Source organism: Myxozyma melibiosi (assembly GCF_037950935.1).
Source record: "Myxozyma melibiosi strain Phaff 52-87 chromosome Unknown BZA70scaffold_5, whole genome shotgun sequence".
In the NCBI taxonomy this organism is placed as follows: Eukaryota; Fungi; Ascomycota; class Lipomycetes; order Lipomycetales; family Lipomycetaceae; genus Myxozyma; species Myxozyma melibiosi.
The window spans coordinates 225,084-237,739 of record NW_027042919.1 but is presented as its reverse complement, the minus strand read 5'-3'; the positions used below and the strand labels follow the sequence as shown (position 1 = coordinate 237,739).

The 12,656-nt window shown below is 54.2% G+C and overlaps 5 protein-coding genes across 5 annotated transcripts; 3 read left to right on the top strand and 2 right to left on the bottom strand.

The window, feature by feature from the left end:
* Positions 1 to 298: 298 nt before the first annotated feature.
* BZA70DRAFT_277943 (enoyl-acyl-carrier-proteinreductase 1 mitochondrial precursor) lies at positions 299 to 1,748 on the top strand (the record flags this gene model as incomplete). The annotated part of the gene is made up of 2 exons (XM_064912538.1): positions 299 to 564; positions 651 to 1,748. Coding segments are annotated over exons 1-2 (1,175 nt in total), but the record flags the coding sequence as incomplete, so codon positions are not given.
* Positions 1,749 to 2,779, bottom strand: BZA70DRAFT_277942 (cytidine deaminase-like protein). Its single transcript, XM_064912537.1, has 5 exons — positions 2,640 to 2,779; positions 2,477 to 2,581; positions 2,203 to 2,411; positions 2,049 to 2,146; positions 1,749 to 1,980 (listed from the first exon to the last, which is right to left on the bottom strand). The coding sequence occupies exons 1-5, from the start codon at positions 2,682 to 2,684 to the stop codon at positions 1,820 to 1,822; spliced, it is 618 nt and encodes a 205-aa protein (XP_064768408.1). The 5' UTR covers positions 2,685 to 2,779; the 3' UTR covers positions 1,749 to 1,819.
* A 115-nt stretch (positions 2,780 to 2,894) lies between these two features.
* BZA70DRAFT_277940 (glutamyl-tRNA amidotransferase subunit A) lies at positions 2,895 to 4,593 on the top strand. Its single transcript, XM_064912536.1, has 3 exons — positions 2,895 to 3,212; positions 3,284 to 3,380; positions 3,440 to 4,593. Exons 1-3 carry the CDS (start codon positions 2,972 to 2,974, stop codon positions 4,584 to 4,586), a joined length of 1,485 nt encoding a protein of 494 aa, XP_064768407.1. The 5' UTR covers positions 2,895 to 2,971; the 3' UTR covers positions 4,587 to 4,593.
* Position 4,594: 1 nt separating this feature from the next.
* On the bottom strand, positions 4,595 to 7,987 carry BZA70DRAFT_257079 (phosphofructokinase-domain-containing protein). Its single transcript, XM_064910817.1, has 2 exons — positions 6,431 to 7,987; positions 4,595 to 6,365 (listed from the first exon to the last, which is right to left on the bottom strand). The coding sequence occupies exons 1-2, from the start codon at positions 7,820 to 7,822 to the stop codon at positions 4,821 to 4,823; spliced, it is 2,937 nt and encodes a 978-aa protein (XP_064768406.1). The 5' UTR covers positions 7,823 to 7,987; the 3' UTR covers positions 4,595 to 4,820.
* A 1,178-nt stretch (positions 7,988 to 9,165) lies between these two features.
* BZA70DRAFT_277936 (uncharacterized protein) lies at positions 9,166 to 11,230 on the top strand. The gene is made up of 2 exons (XM_064912535.1): positions 9,166 to 9,486; positions 9,561 to 11,230. Exons 1-2 carry the CDS (start codon positions 9,336 to 9,338, stop codon positions 10,838 to 10,840), a joined length of 1,431 nt encoding a protein of 476 aa, XP_064768405.1. The 5' UTR covers positions 9,166 to 9,335; the 3' UTR covers positions 10,841 to 11,230.
* Positions 11,231 to 12,656: the final 1,426 nt, after the last annotated feature.

Below are 12,656 nucleotides of genomic sequence, written 5' to 3'. Positions count from 1 at the left end.
TTTGCTGGGTGTACTTGGCGCGACTGTCGTTGTGTAGTCTAGATCTTGAACGTATTTGACACTTCTCTGCGCCTGTGCGGTGTGCTCTTTTTCTAACATTAGCTGAATTTTACTCAGCAATCAAAAGAAATGTCATGTTGTAATAAATTCAACAATAACCCACTCCTGTGCATCCACTGACCAGAGCCTCTGAGATACCAAAGCCGGCGTTAAGAAAAGGAATATCAACACAAACCCCATTTCCGATGTTCGCGCTAAGCGACACTCAACGCAGAGCTCAGAGCATCATCCATCCATCCGATTTATGCGGAGCTGATTTCACCTTTCGCTGTCTGATTCTTCTTGATATCGCTGATCTTTTATCTAGTTAATTGAATTATCAGAGTGAAGAAAATTGAGGAATATAAACATGTCGTTGCGAGTATTCACCCGTGCTCTCGCGTCCTCTCCGCGCCTCTCCGCGTCCAAGTTCGTGGCCTCGCGGGGTGCCTTCCGCCGCGAGTTTTCGGCCGAATGTAAAGCGATTGTGTTTGAGAAACATGGAAGGCCTCTTGACGTTCTCAAGTGCGTGCTCTATACTTTTGCTCGATCTCTGCTATAGAGACGGATCTTGAGGAATCAAACTACTGACGTCATTTCTTATCCTACAGAATCCACACGTTCCCGCTACCTGACCTAGCAGACGACTCTATCCTCGTCAAATTCCTCGCCGCGCCAATCAATCCGGCCGACATCAATCAAGTGGAAGGCGTTTACCCGCTCAAGCCGCCCTTCCAAACCTCTGCGCTCGCGACCGAGACGCCGCTCGCGCTCGGCGGAAACGAGGGCGTAGTCGAGGTGATCGACGTCGGCAAGGGCGTGCAGGACTTCAAGCCCGGCGACCGCGCAATCATGCGCCACACGATCTTTGGCACCTGGCGAACGAAAGCGGTGGCGACGATCAAGGACCTGACCAAGATCCCGTACCCGTCGTCCGAGATCACTGCCGTGCAGGCCGCGACCGCGTCCGTCAACCCGACGACGGCGTACAACATGCTGCAGGAATTCGCCGACCTCAAACCCGGCGACTGGTTCATCCAGACCGGCGCCAACTCCGGCGTCGGCCGCGCCGCGATCCAACTCGGCCGCCTCTGGGGCCTCAAGAGCATCAACGTCGTGCGCAACCGCGACGACCTCGCCGAGCTCAAGAAAGATCTCGAGAGCCTGGGCGCGACAAAAGTCATCACGGACGAGGAATTGGCCGACAAGGGGTTCCGCAGCGTGATCAAGGAGTGGGTCGGCAAGTCGCCGATCAAGCTCGCGCTCAACTGCACCGGCGGCGAGTCGACGACAAACATGGCCCGCCAGCTCTCCGAAGGCGGACATCTGGTGACATACGGCGGCATGGCGCGCAAGCCGGTGACGTTGCCTGTCAGTCTGTTTATTTTCAAAGATATCACCTCGCACGGCTACTGGCTCTCGAGGTGGTCGGACGCGCACCCGGATGAGAAGGAGAAGATCGTCAACGAGATATTCTCGCTGATCAAGGCGGGCGAACTCAAAGACGTGCCGGTCGATAAGTGGGTTTGGAAGGAGACCATGTCGGATGAGGAGTTGCTCGAGGTGTTTAAGAAGGGCGTGTCTACATACATTGAAGGTGCAAAGGGTCGCAAGCAGGTCCTCGTCATTGAATAATTCCGTACGTGATTTTGATTACTTTCATTCTTTCATTGAATAAACAACGCATATGTATACAATCTCAATCAAACTCCTCAAAGAAACGCCGTCCCGAAATGTATAAACCACAAAATCTATATACAACCTCTCCTGATCCGAGCAATCACGCTTCCTTTTCACTACTATCCTTCCCATCCTCTAACGACGCCAACGCGTCTTTCCCGTACAGCTGCTCGATCTCCGCCCGGGGCACGTATTTTCCCAGATCCAGCGGAGAGAAATCTGTTTTCAGCTCCCTGCTCTTTTTCGCTTTCGGAACCGGTGCTAGTTTAGAGAATTCATTTCGTTAGTGAAGAGATACTTGGAAAAGCTGGTTTGTGGTAGAGGAGTACCTTTTTCGTTTTCTTGCAGATAGAAGCGGCGGAGGAGCATGATGGCATCTTCTCTGTAAAACCCGGGATATGCTGGATACGGCCTCTCCACACCCTCACTACAGACTCATTAGCACATCTTCACCCCTCTCACCTCTCAAACGTATTCACTCACTCTGAATTAATCCGCAGCACGCTTCCACAGCCGCCAAAGCGGTCATTAGCGCACCCAAAGTACACTGCCCGAATCTTGAGCTGCCGCAGCGCCGAGGCGCACATGACGCAGGGCTCGACGGTCACGTATAGATCCGTTTCCTCAAAGATCGAGGCCGGGTGTGTTTGCAGGATCGTTTCGATGCCGAGAAATTCGGCGTGTCTCGTGCCCTGTTGCAGTCGTGGTTTTGTTAGGCGGGATCAGAAGAGTTGAAGTTGAGGTTCTGGATACTTACACATAAAGAACGATTGGTGTCGTTCATTCCCTCGGCTATGATCTTGCCGTCGTGGACATAGACACAGCCCACAGGAACTTCGTCGGACTCAAACGCCAGGTTTGCCTATCAAAAGTCAGGATGAGTAGATACTTGGGAGATTGCGTTCAGAAGAACAGTTTACCATTCGAAGAGCACTGCTCATAAACTCATGGTGTATCGTGCCCATCTCTTGATATTAATAAAGCAGAAACAAAATAGCAAACAGAAATATGTCTGCAGAAACACAAGACACCTTTTCCAGTCTTTATTGAATGAAGAACAATCACCAAAAAAGAAAGAAAAATAAAAAATTCGAATTCAATGTTTCCACGTGCGGCTCGCGACGTCAATAAAATTTGGCGATGAGCCCTGAGGAAAGGTACAAAAACTCCCGAATCAATCATTGATTATCATATTTCACACGACGACGACAGCAACAAATGCGCTGATAATAGAACACTGTCTGCAACGAAAATGTCGATATTGCAAGAAGGCCGCGTGTGTCTTCGCAACATCGCGTCCCAGAACGCGCGTCTTCGGGCGCTGATCTCGCTCCGAGACGAAGAGACTGTGGTTTCGGAGCTGCAGGCTTTGGACAACAACAGCAGCGGAGATGGCTCACGGAAGCAGCCACTTAGAGGGAAGACGGTCGTGCTTAAGGATAATATATGTACGACTTGGGGAACGACGACGTGTGCGTCGCGGATGCTGGAGAGTGAGTTGGTTACTGTTATCTTCTGCAACATCTACGCAGAGTACTAATGTTCATCTATTCTCACGTTAAAGACTATAAAAGTCCATACAATGCAACAATTGTTGACCAGATAGCAGCAGCCAAAGCAGTCTTTCTAGGAAAGGCAAACATGGACGAATTCGCCATGGGGTTCGTCTCCTCTTCCTTCCTCTCGCCGTCTTCGCCCAACTAACATCTATCTCTTCCAGAACCGACAACATCCACACAATCTACGGCCCGCCGCTAAACCCCCTCTTCCCATCCGAAGCCCACACCACCGGCGGCTCCTCAGGCGGATCCGCCGCCGCAGTCGCAGCTCACATGTGCGATATCGCGATCGGCACAGACACAGGCGGCTCCGTCCGTCTGCCGGCGGCGTACTGCGGAGTGGTAGGCTTCAAGCCCTCGTACGGGCTCATTTCGCGCTGGGGCGTCGTCGCGTTCGCGCAGAGTCTGGATACGGTCGGCATTGTTGCGCGCGATGTCGGCGCCGTGCGGACGATGTTTCACGTGCTCAACGCGTTCGACGAGAAGGATCCGACGAGTATCTCGCCCGCCCTGCGCGCGCGTCTCAGACAACGAGCAGACTCCCTCACCTCCCCCTCCTCCTCGAGCAAGTTCAGGATCGGAATCCCGAGCGAGTTCAACGTCGACTCGCTCTCCCCCGTCGTCAAAGAAGCTTGGAAACGCACGCTCGCCAACCTCCGCGCCGCAGGCCACGAGCTCTACTCCGTCTCCCTGCCGTCGACAGTCAACGCCCTGCCGACGTACTACATCATCGCGCCCGCCGAGGCGGCGTCTAACCTCGCCCGCTACGACGGCGTCCGCTTCGGCTTCCGCTCAGAGGTAGACTACGACACCTCCGACCCCGCCGCCGCCGCTGACGGCGTTCTCTACGGACGCACGCGCAGCGAGGGCTTTGGCACCGAAGTCCGCCGCCGCATCTTGCTGGGCAACTATAACCTCTCCGCCGGCGCGATCGTGAACCACTACATTCAAGCTCAACGAGTCCGCCGCCTGACGCAGCTCGATTTCGACCGCATCTTCACCCTCGACAACCCTCTTGCGCCCTCCTCCTCCTCTTCCTCTGATAGCGACGTCACGGTCGATTTCCTCGTCTCGCCATGCTCGACCGACACCGCGCCGACGCTCGACGACGTGCTCACGCAGAAATCACCGCTGGACGCGTACGTGAACGACGTGCTGACCGTGCCTGCGAGTTTAGCTGGCATTCCTGCCATCAGCGTGCCTGTGTCTGCCGAGGGCGGCGAGCGCACGGTGGGGATCCAGGTTATGGGGCAGTATGGAGATGATGAGCGGGTGCTTGGGATTGCGGAGGAGATTATGAAGCTGTAGAGGGGGGTAGAGATTGTGCATGTATATATATTATTACAGACGTTTGCTTGCTCTTTAGAATTAATCAATAACAATAACATCAAGTACTTTCTAAGGAAAACTGATAGTAAGAATCACAACAAGAGTATCTATGATACCAAAATAACCACAAAAATATTCAACTTTGTTGAACAGAAGAGAATCGAATACAGCTGATAACTCAAGCAACGACAGACAAAATAACTTCAAAGAAATCTACAATTCAGCATCAGGCCTGCCCGACAAGATTGCAGAAATCTTACTCATCCGCGTCCAAAACGTCCGTCTCGGCCTCCGGTTCTCGACCTCGGTCTCATGCTCAACCAAGTGTCTGATACCCGTGTACACCACGCTCGCGCCCGTGATGCCAATCACAGTCGCCGTGTCCGGCGCGCCGCGGTCGTCGCGTGCCTGCGCGGACTCGATGAACTCCATGCACTTGACCGCCAGTCTGGTCGCGCGGAGACGGTCCATCGGGGAGGGAATCCCGCCCTGCTGGACGTGTCCGGGATTAGCGGTGCGGGCGTCGAAACGGCCCTTTGCTTCCTCGCGGATGACGTCGGCGATGAGCTCGGTCGAAAACACGTTTGACGACTTCTCGTTGCGCAGAATCAGTTTGCCCGCGCGGTTCTGGCCTTGGTCGTTCGCGTAGCTCTCGCGCAGAAACTTGACGTCCTTCTCGAGCTGCGAGAGCGAGATGCCGCGTTCGGGCGTGTAGACGGCCAGCGCGCCGACGCAGAGACCGGCGTAGGTCGCTACGTAGCCTGATTTGCCTCCCTGGACTTCGACAACAAACACGCGGCGACGGGTGGCGGACGCGGACTGCTTGATGACGTCGCAGTAGTCGACGAGCGCGTTCAGGCACGTGTCGGAGCCGACGGAGTACTCCGTTCCTGGAACGTTGTTTGAGATTGTGGCCGGCAGACAGACCATAGGGATGCGGAGCGCGGGGTACAGCGAGCGCGCCTGCTCGAGCTGCGAAAGCGAAAGGAACGCCTCGAAGCCGCCGACAATCATCAGACCGTCAAACTCAAACTTCTGGAAATAGTACGCAATCATGCCCAAGTCGACCTCGGGAAGGTTCCGGTTCGTTCCGATCTCGGAGCCGCCGCGGATGGCCCAGTTCTCGACATCAAGCCAGTTGAGTTCTTTAACCGAGCCGTGGCGCGCAAGGCCAGTGAAGCCGTTGTGGATCGCGAACGCGCGGTGGCCGCGCGAAAGGCAGTAGCAGGTAGCAGCGCGCGTGGCGGCGTTCATACCGCCCGCGGGTGCGCCGACATTGATGATTGCGATCTTGAGCCGCTTGTCCTCCGGAAGCTTGAGCGACTCGTCGTCGATGTGGTTGATAGCCTTGAATGCAAGCAAGTACTCGGCAAACTCGGCGTCGCGGAGCGACATGGCGCGGTTAAAGTCACGGGCCTTGATCGCGGTCGCGACCTGCTTGGTCAGCGCGACGGCGTCGACCAGCGGCGTGCGCACGAGCTTGTTCTCGTGGATTCCAATCATAGGCGAGGGGGTCTCGGGGGTAGAGTCCAGCACGGCCTCGACGGCCTCGTAGCCCTGCAAGGTGGAGATCAGTCTGTCGAAGGCGACGGCAGAGCCTCCGCGTTGGACGTGGCCGAGGGTCGTGATACGGGTGTCGAGTCCGAGACGGTCAACGAGAAGATCTTTGACGTCAACAGCGGAGATGGGGTTCAAGTCAGAGTCGATTGCACCCTCGCAGACAATGACGACGGTTTTTCTCTTGCCCTTTTTGCGGTGCTATATAATATAACTTAGTCAGTATAGAACCACATAAAAACCAGACACGAAAAAGAAGAGCTTACAGCGCTAACGACAGAGCAAATCTCGTCGCCCCACCCGGTGGCACTTGGCGGCTGCTCGGGAATAAAGACGTAGTCCGCACCGGTAGCAATACCAGCCATAAGCGCGAGCCAACCACAATGGCGACCCATGACCTCGACGACAAAGGCGCGCGAGTGCGAGTACGCGGTTGCGTCGATGAAATCGACGCTCTGACAGATTCGCGAAAGGGACGAGTAGGCACCGATGGTCGCGTCGGTCGAGGACATGTCGTTGTCGATCGAGCCCACGAGACCGACGATGGTGAGGTGTTCGTAGCCCTCGATCTGGGACGGGGTGAGTTCGTTCGTGTCGACGAGCTCCTTGAGAAGATCAGGCCATTCGGCACGGAAGAGGTCAGCGCCGGTAAGTGAGCCGTCACCGCCGCAGACGATGAGAGCATCGATGCCGTTGACAATCATGTTTTTGGCAGCCTTGAGACGACCCCAGCGTTCACGGAAGGCAGCGCAGCGAGCAGTGCCGATGAGAGTGCCACCCTCGGAAAGCCAGCCGCGGACGTCTTCCCACTTCATTTGCTTCATCATATGGCCACCCTGAACGAGACCCTCGTAGCCCTCGTAGATTGCGAATGCGTCGCAGCCCTTGTGGATAGCGGCGCGGACGACGGCGCGGACGGCACTGTTCATTCCGGGGGCGTCACCACCAGAGGTGATGATTCCGATCTTCTTGCGTCTGGTGGAGTCGGACGAAGGATCGGCGGGAGCGGGGGCCGAGGCAGCCGGATCAGAGGAGTCAGCGTCGGGACTCGAAGAAGCAGGCAGAGAGATCGGTCTAGCGGAAGTGAAGGGGTTGGATTTTCCGGTGAAACCAAGAAGGTTGCCGAGAGGATCGTGAGCATAAACCTCGATGGGGGCAGAGTCGGAGGGCAGAGCCTGGTAGAGAAGTTTCTTGGATCTGAACATCTGGATCAGGTTGTCAACGTAGGGAGTGTAGAAGACAAAAGCGGCGCTCTGGCCACGCCAGTCGCGCTCCTCTTTGAGCAGCTTGTCGGTAGCAGCAGAGACGTCGTCAGAGGAAGGAACAAGACGAAGCTTGAGGGTGACGCGCTCGCCCTCATCGGCCTGGGAGCCGGATGAGTAGAGCCATGATTCCTGGGTGGAATCGAAGCAGTGGTCGGAGCGATTGAGCTCAGAAGAAGGGGGAGTAGAGCGGTCGTAAACAAGAACTTCAGAGAAGCCGAGATCGAGGTAGAAGGAAAGGGTCTGCTTGTAGATGGCGGCGGTGGGGGCGACGAGGGAGAGGAAAGAGACACCGTGGACGAGGGAGAGGGTGGAGGTGTGGGAGGGCAGGTCGAGGGCCGGGCCGGCGGGGGGCTCGGGCATCGACTGGGGCTCAATGTAGGGCGAGGACGCCATAGCGGAGAAGAGGAGAGGAATTGGTGGGGAGAGAGGAGTAGGAGTAGAGTAGGATGAGAGTAGAAGTAGAGGAAGCAGAGGAGGAGGAGGAGGAGGAGGAGGAGAGAAATAAGGTTTCAGATGATTTTTTCTGCAGTGACTGGCTGCATGCAGACAAGATCCGGCCCAGCGAGAGAGGATGAGGAGGAGGAGAAGAGAGAAAAGAGATGTAAGTGAATAGTTATCAGAGGAATAATAGTTGATATTAATGAAAATACTGAGCAAACAGAGAGGCAGAAAGAAGAGTAATAAGAGACAGAGAGCAGCCAATCAGATATCCGGAGACAGCCCTAAACCGATGCTGTGGATCTGTCTGCACCTGGATGCAATGTGCTGGCAGAGAAGATAACTGTGGTTTGTGTTATAATCTGCTGCCGTAGAGTGAGTCTGCTATGGAATATACAGGTTCTGAAGTCATAGAAGAGAGGAAGAAGGAAGGAGACGAGGAAGGAGAAGGGCGATGAGGCAGCGGCCCCTGAAAAGGAAGTTGTAAAAGAGAGCAGATGGCGGTGATGACGACGATCATGGAGATAAAGACCGCGTAAGTGAGCAGCAGGAGCGATAGAAAGAAGATCACCGAGGAAATTACATAACGACTCCAGAACGAGGCTTGGACTCGGCTTGAACTCGAGCCAGGGCCAGCGAGAAGGGACATTGGAAGCCACTGAACTCCGGAAGTGGAAGCCAAAGAATGCGCAGATTGCAAGGACTTTTGTGCATGATCGAAGCAGCAGCTGATTCTCTGGTTGGTGAGTTGTTGTCTGTTGTTGTTGTATTATGTTCTATCATTATATTGTTATAGTCTTGAATATTCTGGTTCATAAGTCGTTGTGGTTGGTGTCTACATCTACACCTTCACCTTCACCCACACCCACATCTACTCACCACCACTCCCACCCCTGTTTGGGTTCAGCCTATGCCGTCCATTCCGGCAATGACACTGCACAGCTCCGTCATTCTCCTTCCTTCTCTCTGCTTTCTTCCTCCGCTTCTCTGTTAGGGTCCTCGTTGACAGCAGCTGTCACCACGTAAACAAACCTGGCAGATGCAGATACTGCCGATATTCCAGTCCACGTAACCACTATATTATACAGTATATATACACAGTATATACACAGTACATATCTCTAAACAAACTACACTCTTTATCTCCTCCTCTTCCCTCTGCACCCACCGGCCAAACCTTTCCAATTTTTCCGAGCCCTTTTCGGTAACCTGCGCCCGGCGGCTCGTGTGCGGCTCACAACTCACAACCTTCGTCGTCGCTGCTTTCCTGCTTCCGCGTCCTCGCCTTCGTTCTTTCTCTCCAACTTCTCTTTCTGCTTCTGCTTCTTCTTCTTCTTCGTCTTCGTTCTCTTCTTCGTCTTCTTCATCATCTTCTTCTCCTTCTGCATCTACCTCTGCATCTTCTTCTTCACCTTCCTGCTTCCTCCGGCGCATGCTCCTCCCCTTCTGGCCCTCCGTCTAGACCGTCATGCGCCGTCCCATGTCCACCTCATCCACCACCACCACCACCTCCCTCCTCCTCCTCCTCGCCCTCCTCGCCTTCCTCTCCTCTCCCGCCGCTGCCGCAAACACCCTCTCCTACTGCTCTTCAGAAAACACCGGCTCCGACTATGACGTCGGTACGTACCTCTCCCTCCTCCTCCGCCCATCAAAACAACCTCATTTACTAACTCTACTGCTTCTCCGCCACCAGCCTACAACATCTACCAGTCCTACGGCCTCTGCTTCGACACCTGCGAGAGTGGCGGCTACTCCTTTGGTATCCTCCAGGACAGCAACTGCTGGTGCTCGGATGTCATGCCCGGCTCGACCACCTCGGTAGACAAGTGCAACGACGAGTGTCCCGGCTTCCCCAGCGACCCGTGTGGCAACGAATCCGAAGGTCTCTACGGCTACATCCAAATCTCGGACGCCTCCAGCACCGCAGCTGCTGCCTCGTCCACCGCTGCCGAGAGCTCGACTTCCTCGACCTCGTCTTCTAGCTCGACCGAGGCCATCACCACAACCTCATCTGCAACCACAACCTCGGCTGACGACGACAGCTCGACTGCCACCTCGACCGAGGCGCCGACCTCGACCGAGTCAGACGACGACAGTCAGTCTTCTACAGAGGACCCGGCCACAACCTCGACAACAGAGACAACCTCGTCTTCAGACACCACCACCACACCCACAACAACCTCCGAGCCTGAGACATCCACAACATCCTCCTCCACTACCCCCACCGCCACCTCAACATCCACCACCTCCTCCTCGCAGACATCAAGGACTCCCTCGTCCACCTCGACCTCCACGTCCTCGCCCTCACCCATCATCTCGGTAGTCACCGTCACCGGCACGGGCGCCACAAAAACCCTCCTCATAACAACCACATACTCCAACTCCGCCACCTCCACGCCTGCATCCACCACCTCCTCCAGCGGTCTAGCAGGCGACGCGTCTTCCAGCGCGGCATCTTCTTCTTCCGCAACATCCGGATCATCATCTTCATCCTCCGGTACCAACTCGGGCAGCAAATCCTCGTCCTTCTGGGACAGCAAAGGAAAAGTCGCCGGCACGTTTGTCGCCGTCGCAATCGTGGTCGTCATCCTGATTGTGTTGCTGATTCTTCTCCTCCTCCGCCGCCGCCGGCAGCGCGAAGACGAAGAATTCGCACGCGGGATGTCGCCAAAGCAGGCTCATAATTCTCCAGTGATGGGCGATGGCTCGAGCCCGTTCATGGCCTACGGGTTTGGCGCAGGCCGACGACGGCGGTCGACGGATTCATTGAACGGCGGCAGCATGTCAGAAAAGAGAGGTGCGGGAGTGGGTGCTTATGGCGCCCCGCCTCCGCGATCAGAGACACTTCAGGTTGATCAGCGAATCGATCCGGGCGCGATGTACATGCATAACAATTACTCGCGAGGATCGGTGCGGGACGAGTACGACTACTCTAGGAAGGTGCTCAGAGTGCTGAATCCTGATGAGATGTAACTATTTCTCTTCTAGAATTGGTTTGTTCTTCTCATAGAGTTAGTTGGCTTGTTCTTCCTCAGAGTTGGTTGACAAACCGTTTTGTTTACTTATGATGATTATGATCTGCTTGGCATGAGAGTAATGTGTGTACAGCAGCACGAGTCTGTTGTGGTAATAACTAATTATTTGGCATCGATGATTGGACATGTCCTCCATTTATTTGTATACATATCTGTTTTTTTGTTTTCTTGTCGACCTCTTTGATCGACCATTGTCGTCTTCTTTCTGCCGTTATACAGTTGGCGTTGCATCCTGGGCTTATATTCTCTTATTGATCTGCACATTGCTTATATTTTTCTTATTGATCTGCACATTGCTTATATTTCTCTTATTGATCTGCACATTGCTATATTCACTTGTTATTTACTGCACATTGCTGGTTTGCTTAAAACTACTATTTGAATAAAACGACTAACAATCAACATTGTCAAATAAGCATCATCGGCAGCGGCACCGACTCACAGCCGACTCACAACTTTCCATTCTTCGGCGGAGTTTAAGGGTGGGCTCAGCCAGGGCCCAGGATGCGAACCTTCCCCGGCAGCCTCGGCGGTGACCTCGAGCATGTTCTTCATTCCTCGGCGCGCTGGTGCCTCAAAGTACCGACGGACTTGGTGTTGATGACGAGTGCAGTGCTGTTGACGTTGACGTCCGGGAATGGGAGATTCCAGTAGATGTCTTGAAACAGTTATTAACGCGGTGTTAGAATGCTTGTTTGCGTCTGAGATAGTCATCATCATAGCATTCGCTCTTCTCAAATAAGCTACAAAGAGAGCGATTGATATCAGCAGCTGGAACCATCGGCACGGCTGTCGCGTCGCTAGCTCTCGAGTGTGACCGCCTCCATTACACTAACCAACCGCCTCCACCAAGAGTTGACAGCGCGCGGTAATCCGGCAAGCTGTCAATAGAGAAAGATAGCCGTGATGTGAATTATACTACTGATAAATAGCTGTAGAGATAAAAATAAAGATGGACTAGCTGCAACCGAGCGAGTGGGGATGCAATTTCGTGAGATTCCACCGCGCTGGGTTGCTGTTGTTGTTGCTCGTCCCCGTCCATCGCAAGGCTGAGACCGGCAGCTAATCATAAATGATAGCTCACTCGGTCTACTGCTTCGTAGCTCTGCCGTAGATATTTGTCTTGTTTGTAGTTGATTTCAAGGTTGAGGTCGAGGTAGAGTTGAATTAGGTCTTGGTCGTTAGTAGGGCGCGTCAGACGCGTCACGTCTTTGTTTACCTCCCCTCCCTCCCCGTCCAAGTGACAACCCGCCCGCTTCTTCTTCTATCACCTCTTCCTCCTTCTCTCCCGCAAAGCAGCATCTCCCACACCCTCACCTCCACCCTCCTACCCTCCCGTTCCTCCCCCGCGACATCTCACCATCCCCAATGATCTTCCTCAGCTCCGTAGTCAAGACGCTGTTCACTGCCGCCACACACGCCGTCCAGCTCCTGCCGATCCTGGCAAGTCTGTTCCTGCTCTCAGTCTGTCTCAACATGCTCCACCACCTGCATTACCATCAACGATGAACTGTTTTGAAAGTATGATATCGGCTGTCGGTGGTGTAGCGGTCAGATGACGAGGAGAGAGGTTTGGCTCTGGGCTTTGCTGTTGTCTCTGATCTCTGTTTTCTACTCTATCCATCTGGTGTCTACATTATTCACCTGGTTTTTGCGTCTTTCGACATCAAATCTGTGGACTCTTCCCGCCTTTCATTATGTCTGTCGTCAATTCCAACTGCTCATAATTCGCTCGCAATGATACCCTGGAGCGA

What these genes read in the sequence shown, in the direction of transcription:
- BZA70DRAFT_277936 (XM_064912535.1), top strand. Translation starts at nt 9,336, where the DNA reads ATGCGCCGTCCCATGTCCACCTCATCCACCACCACCACCACCTCCCTC. An exon ending in CGGCTCCGACTATGACGTCG is followed by an intron (nt 9,487 to 9,560) that starts GTACGTACCTCT and finishes CTCCGCCACCAG; the next exon opens with CCTACAACATCTACCAGTCC.
- BZA70DRAFT_257079 (XM_064910817.1), bottom strand. Translation starts at nt 7,822, where the DNA reads ATGGCGTCCTCGCCCTACATTGAGCCCCAGTCGATGCCCGAGCCCCCC. An exon ending in TTTGCTCTGTCGTTAGCGCT is followed by an intron (nt 6,366 to 6,430) that starts GTAAGCTCTTCT and finishes TATATTATATAG; the next exon opens with CACCGCAAAAAGGGCAAGAG.
- BZA70DRAFT_277942 (XM_064912537.1), bottom strand. Translation starts at nt 2,684, where the DNA reads ATGGGCACGATACACCATGAGTTTATGAGCAGTGCTCTTCGAATG. An exon ending in TGAGCAGTGCTCTTCGAATG is followed by an intron (nt 2,582 to 2,639) that starts GTAAACTGTTCT and finishes GACTTTTGATAG; the next exon opens with GCAAACCTGGCGTTTGAGTC. An exon ending in GTGCTGCGGATTAATTCAGA is followed by an intron (nt 2,147 to 2,202) that starts GTGAGTGAATAC and finishes ATGAGTCTGTAG; the next exon opens with TGAGGGTGTGGAGAGGCCGT.
- BZA70DRAFT_277940 (XM_064912536.1), top strand. Translation starts at nt 2,972, where the DNA reads ATGTCGATATTGCAAGAAGGCCGCGTGTGTCTTCGCAACATCGCGTCC. An exon ending in TGCGTCGCGGATGCTGGAGA is followed by an intron (nt 3,213 to 3,283) that starts GTGAGTTGGTTA and finishes CTCACGTTAAAG; the next exon opens with ACTATAAAAGTCCATACAAT. An exon ending in ATGGACGAATTCGCCATGGG is followed by an intron (nt 3,381 to 3,439) that starts GTTCGTCTCCTC and finishes TATCTCTTCCAG; the next exon opens with AACCGACAACATCCACACAA.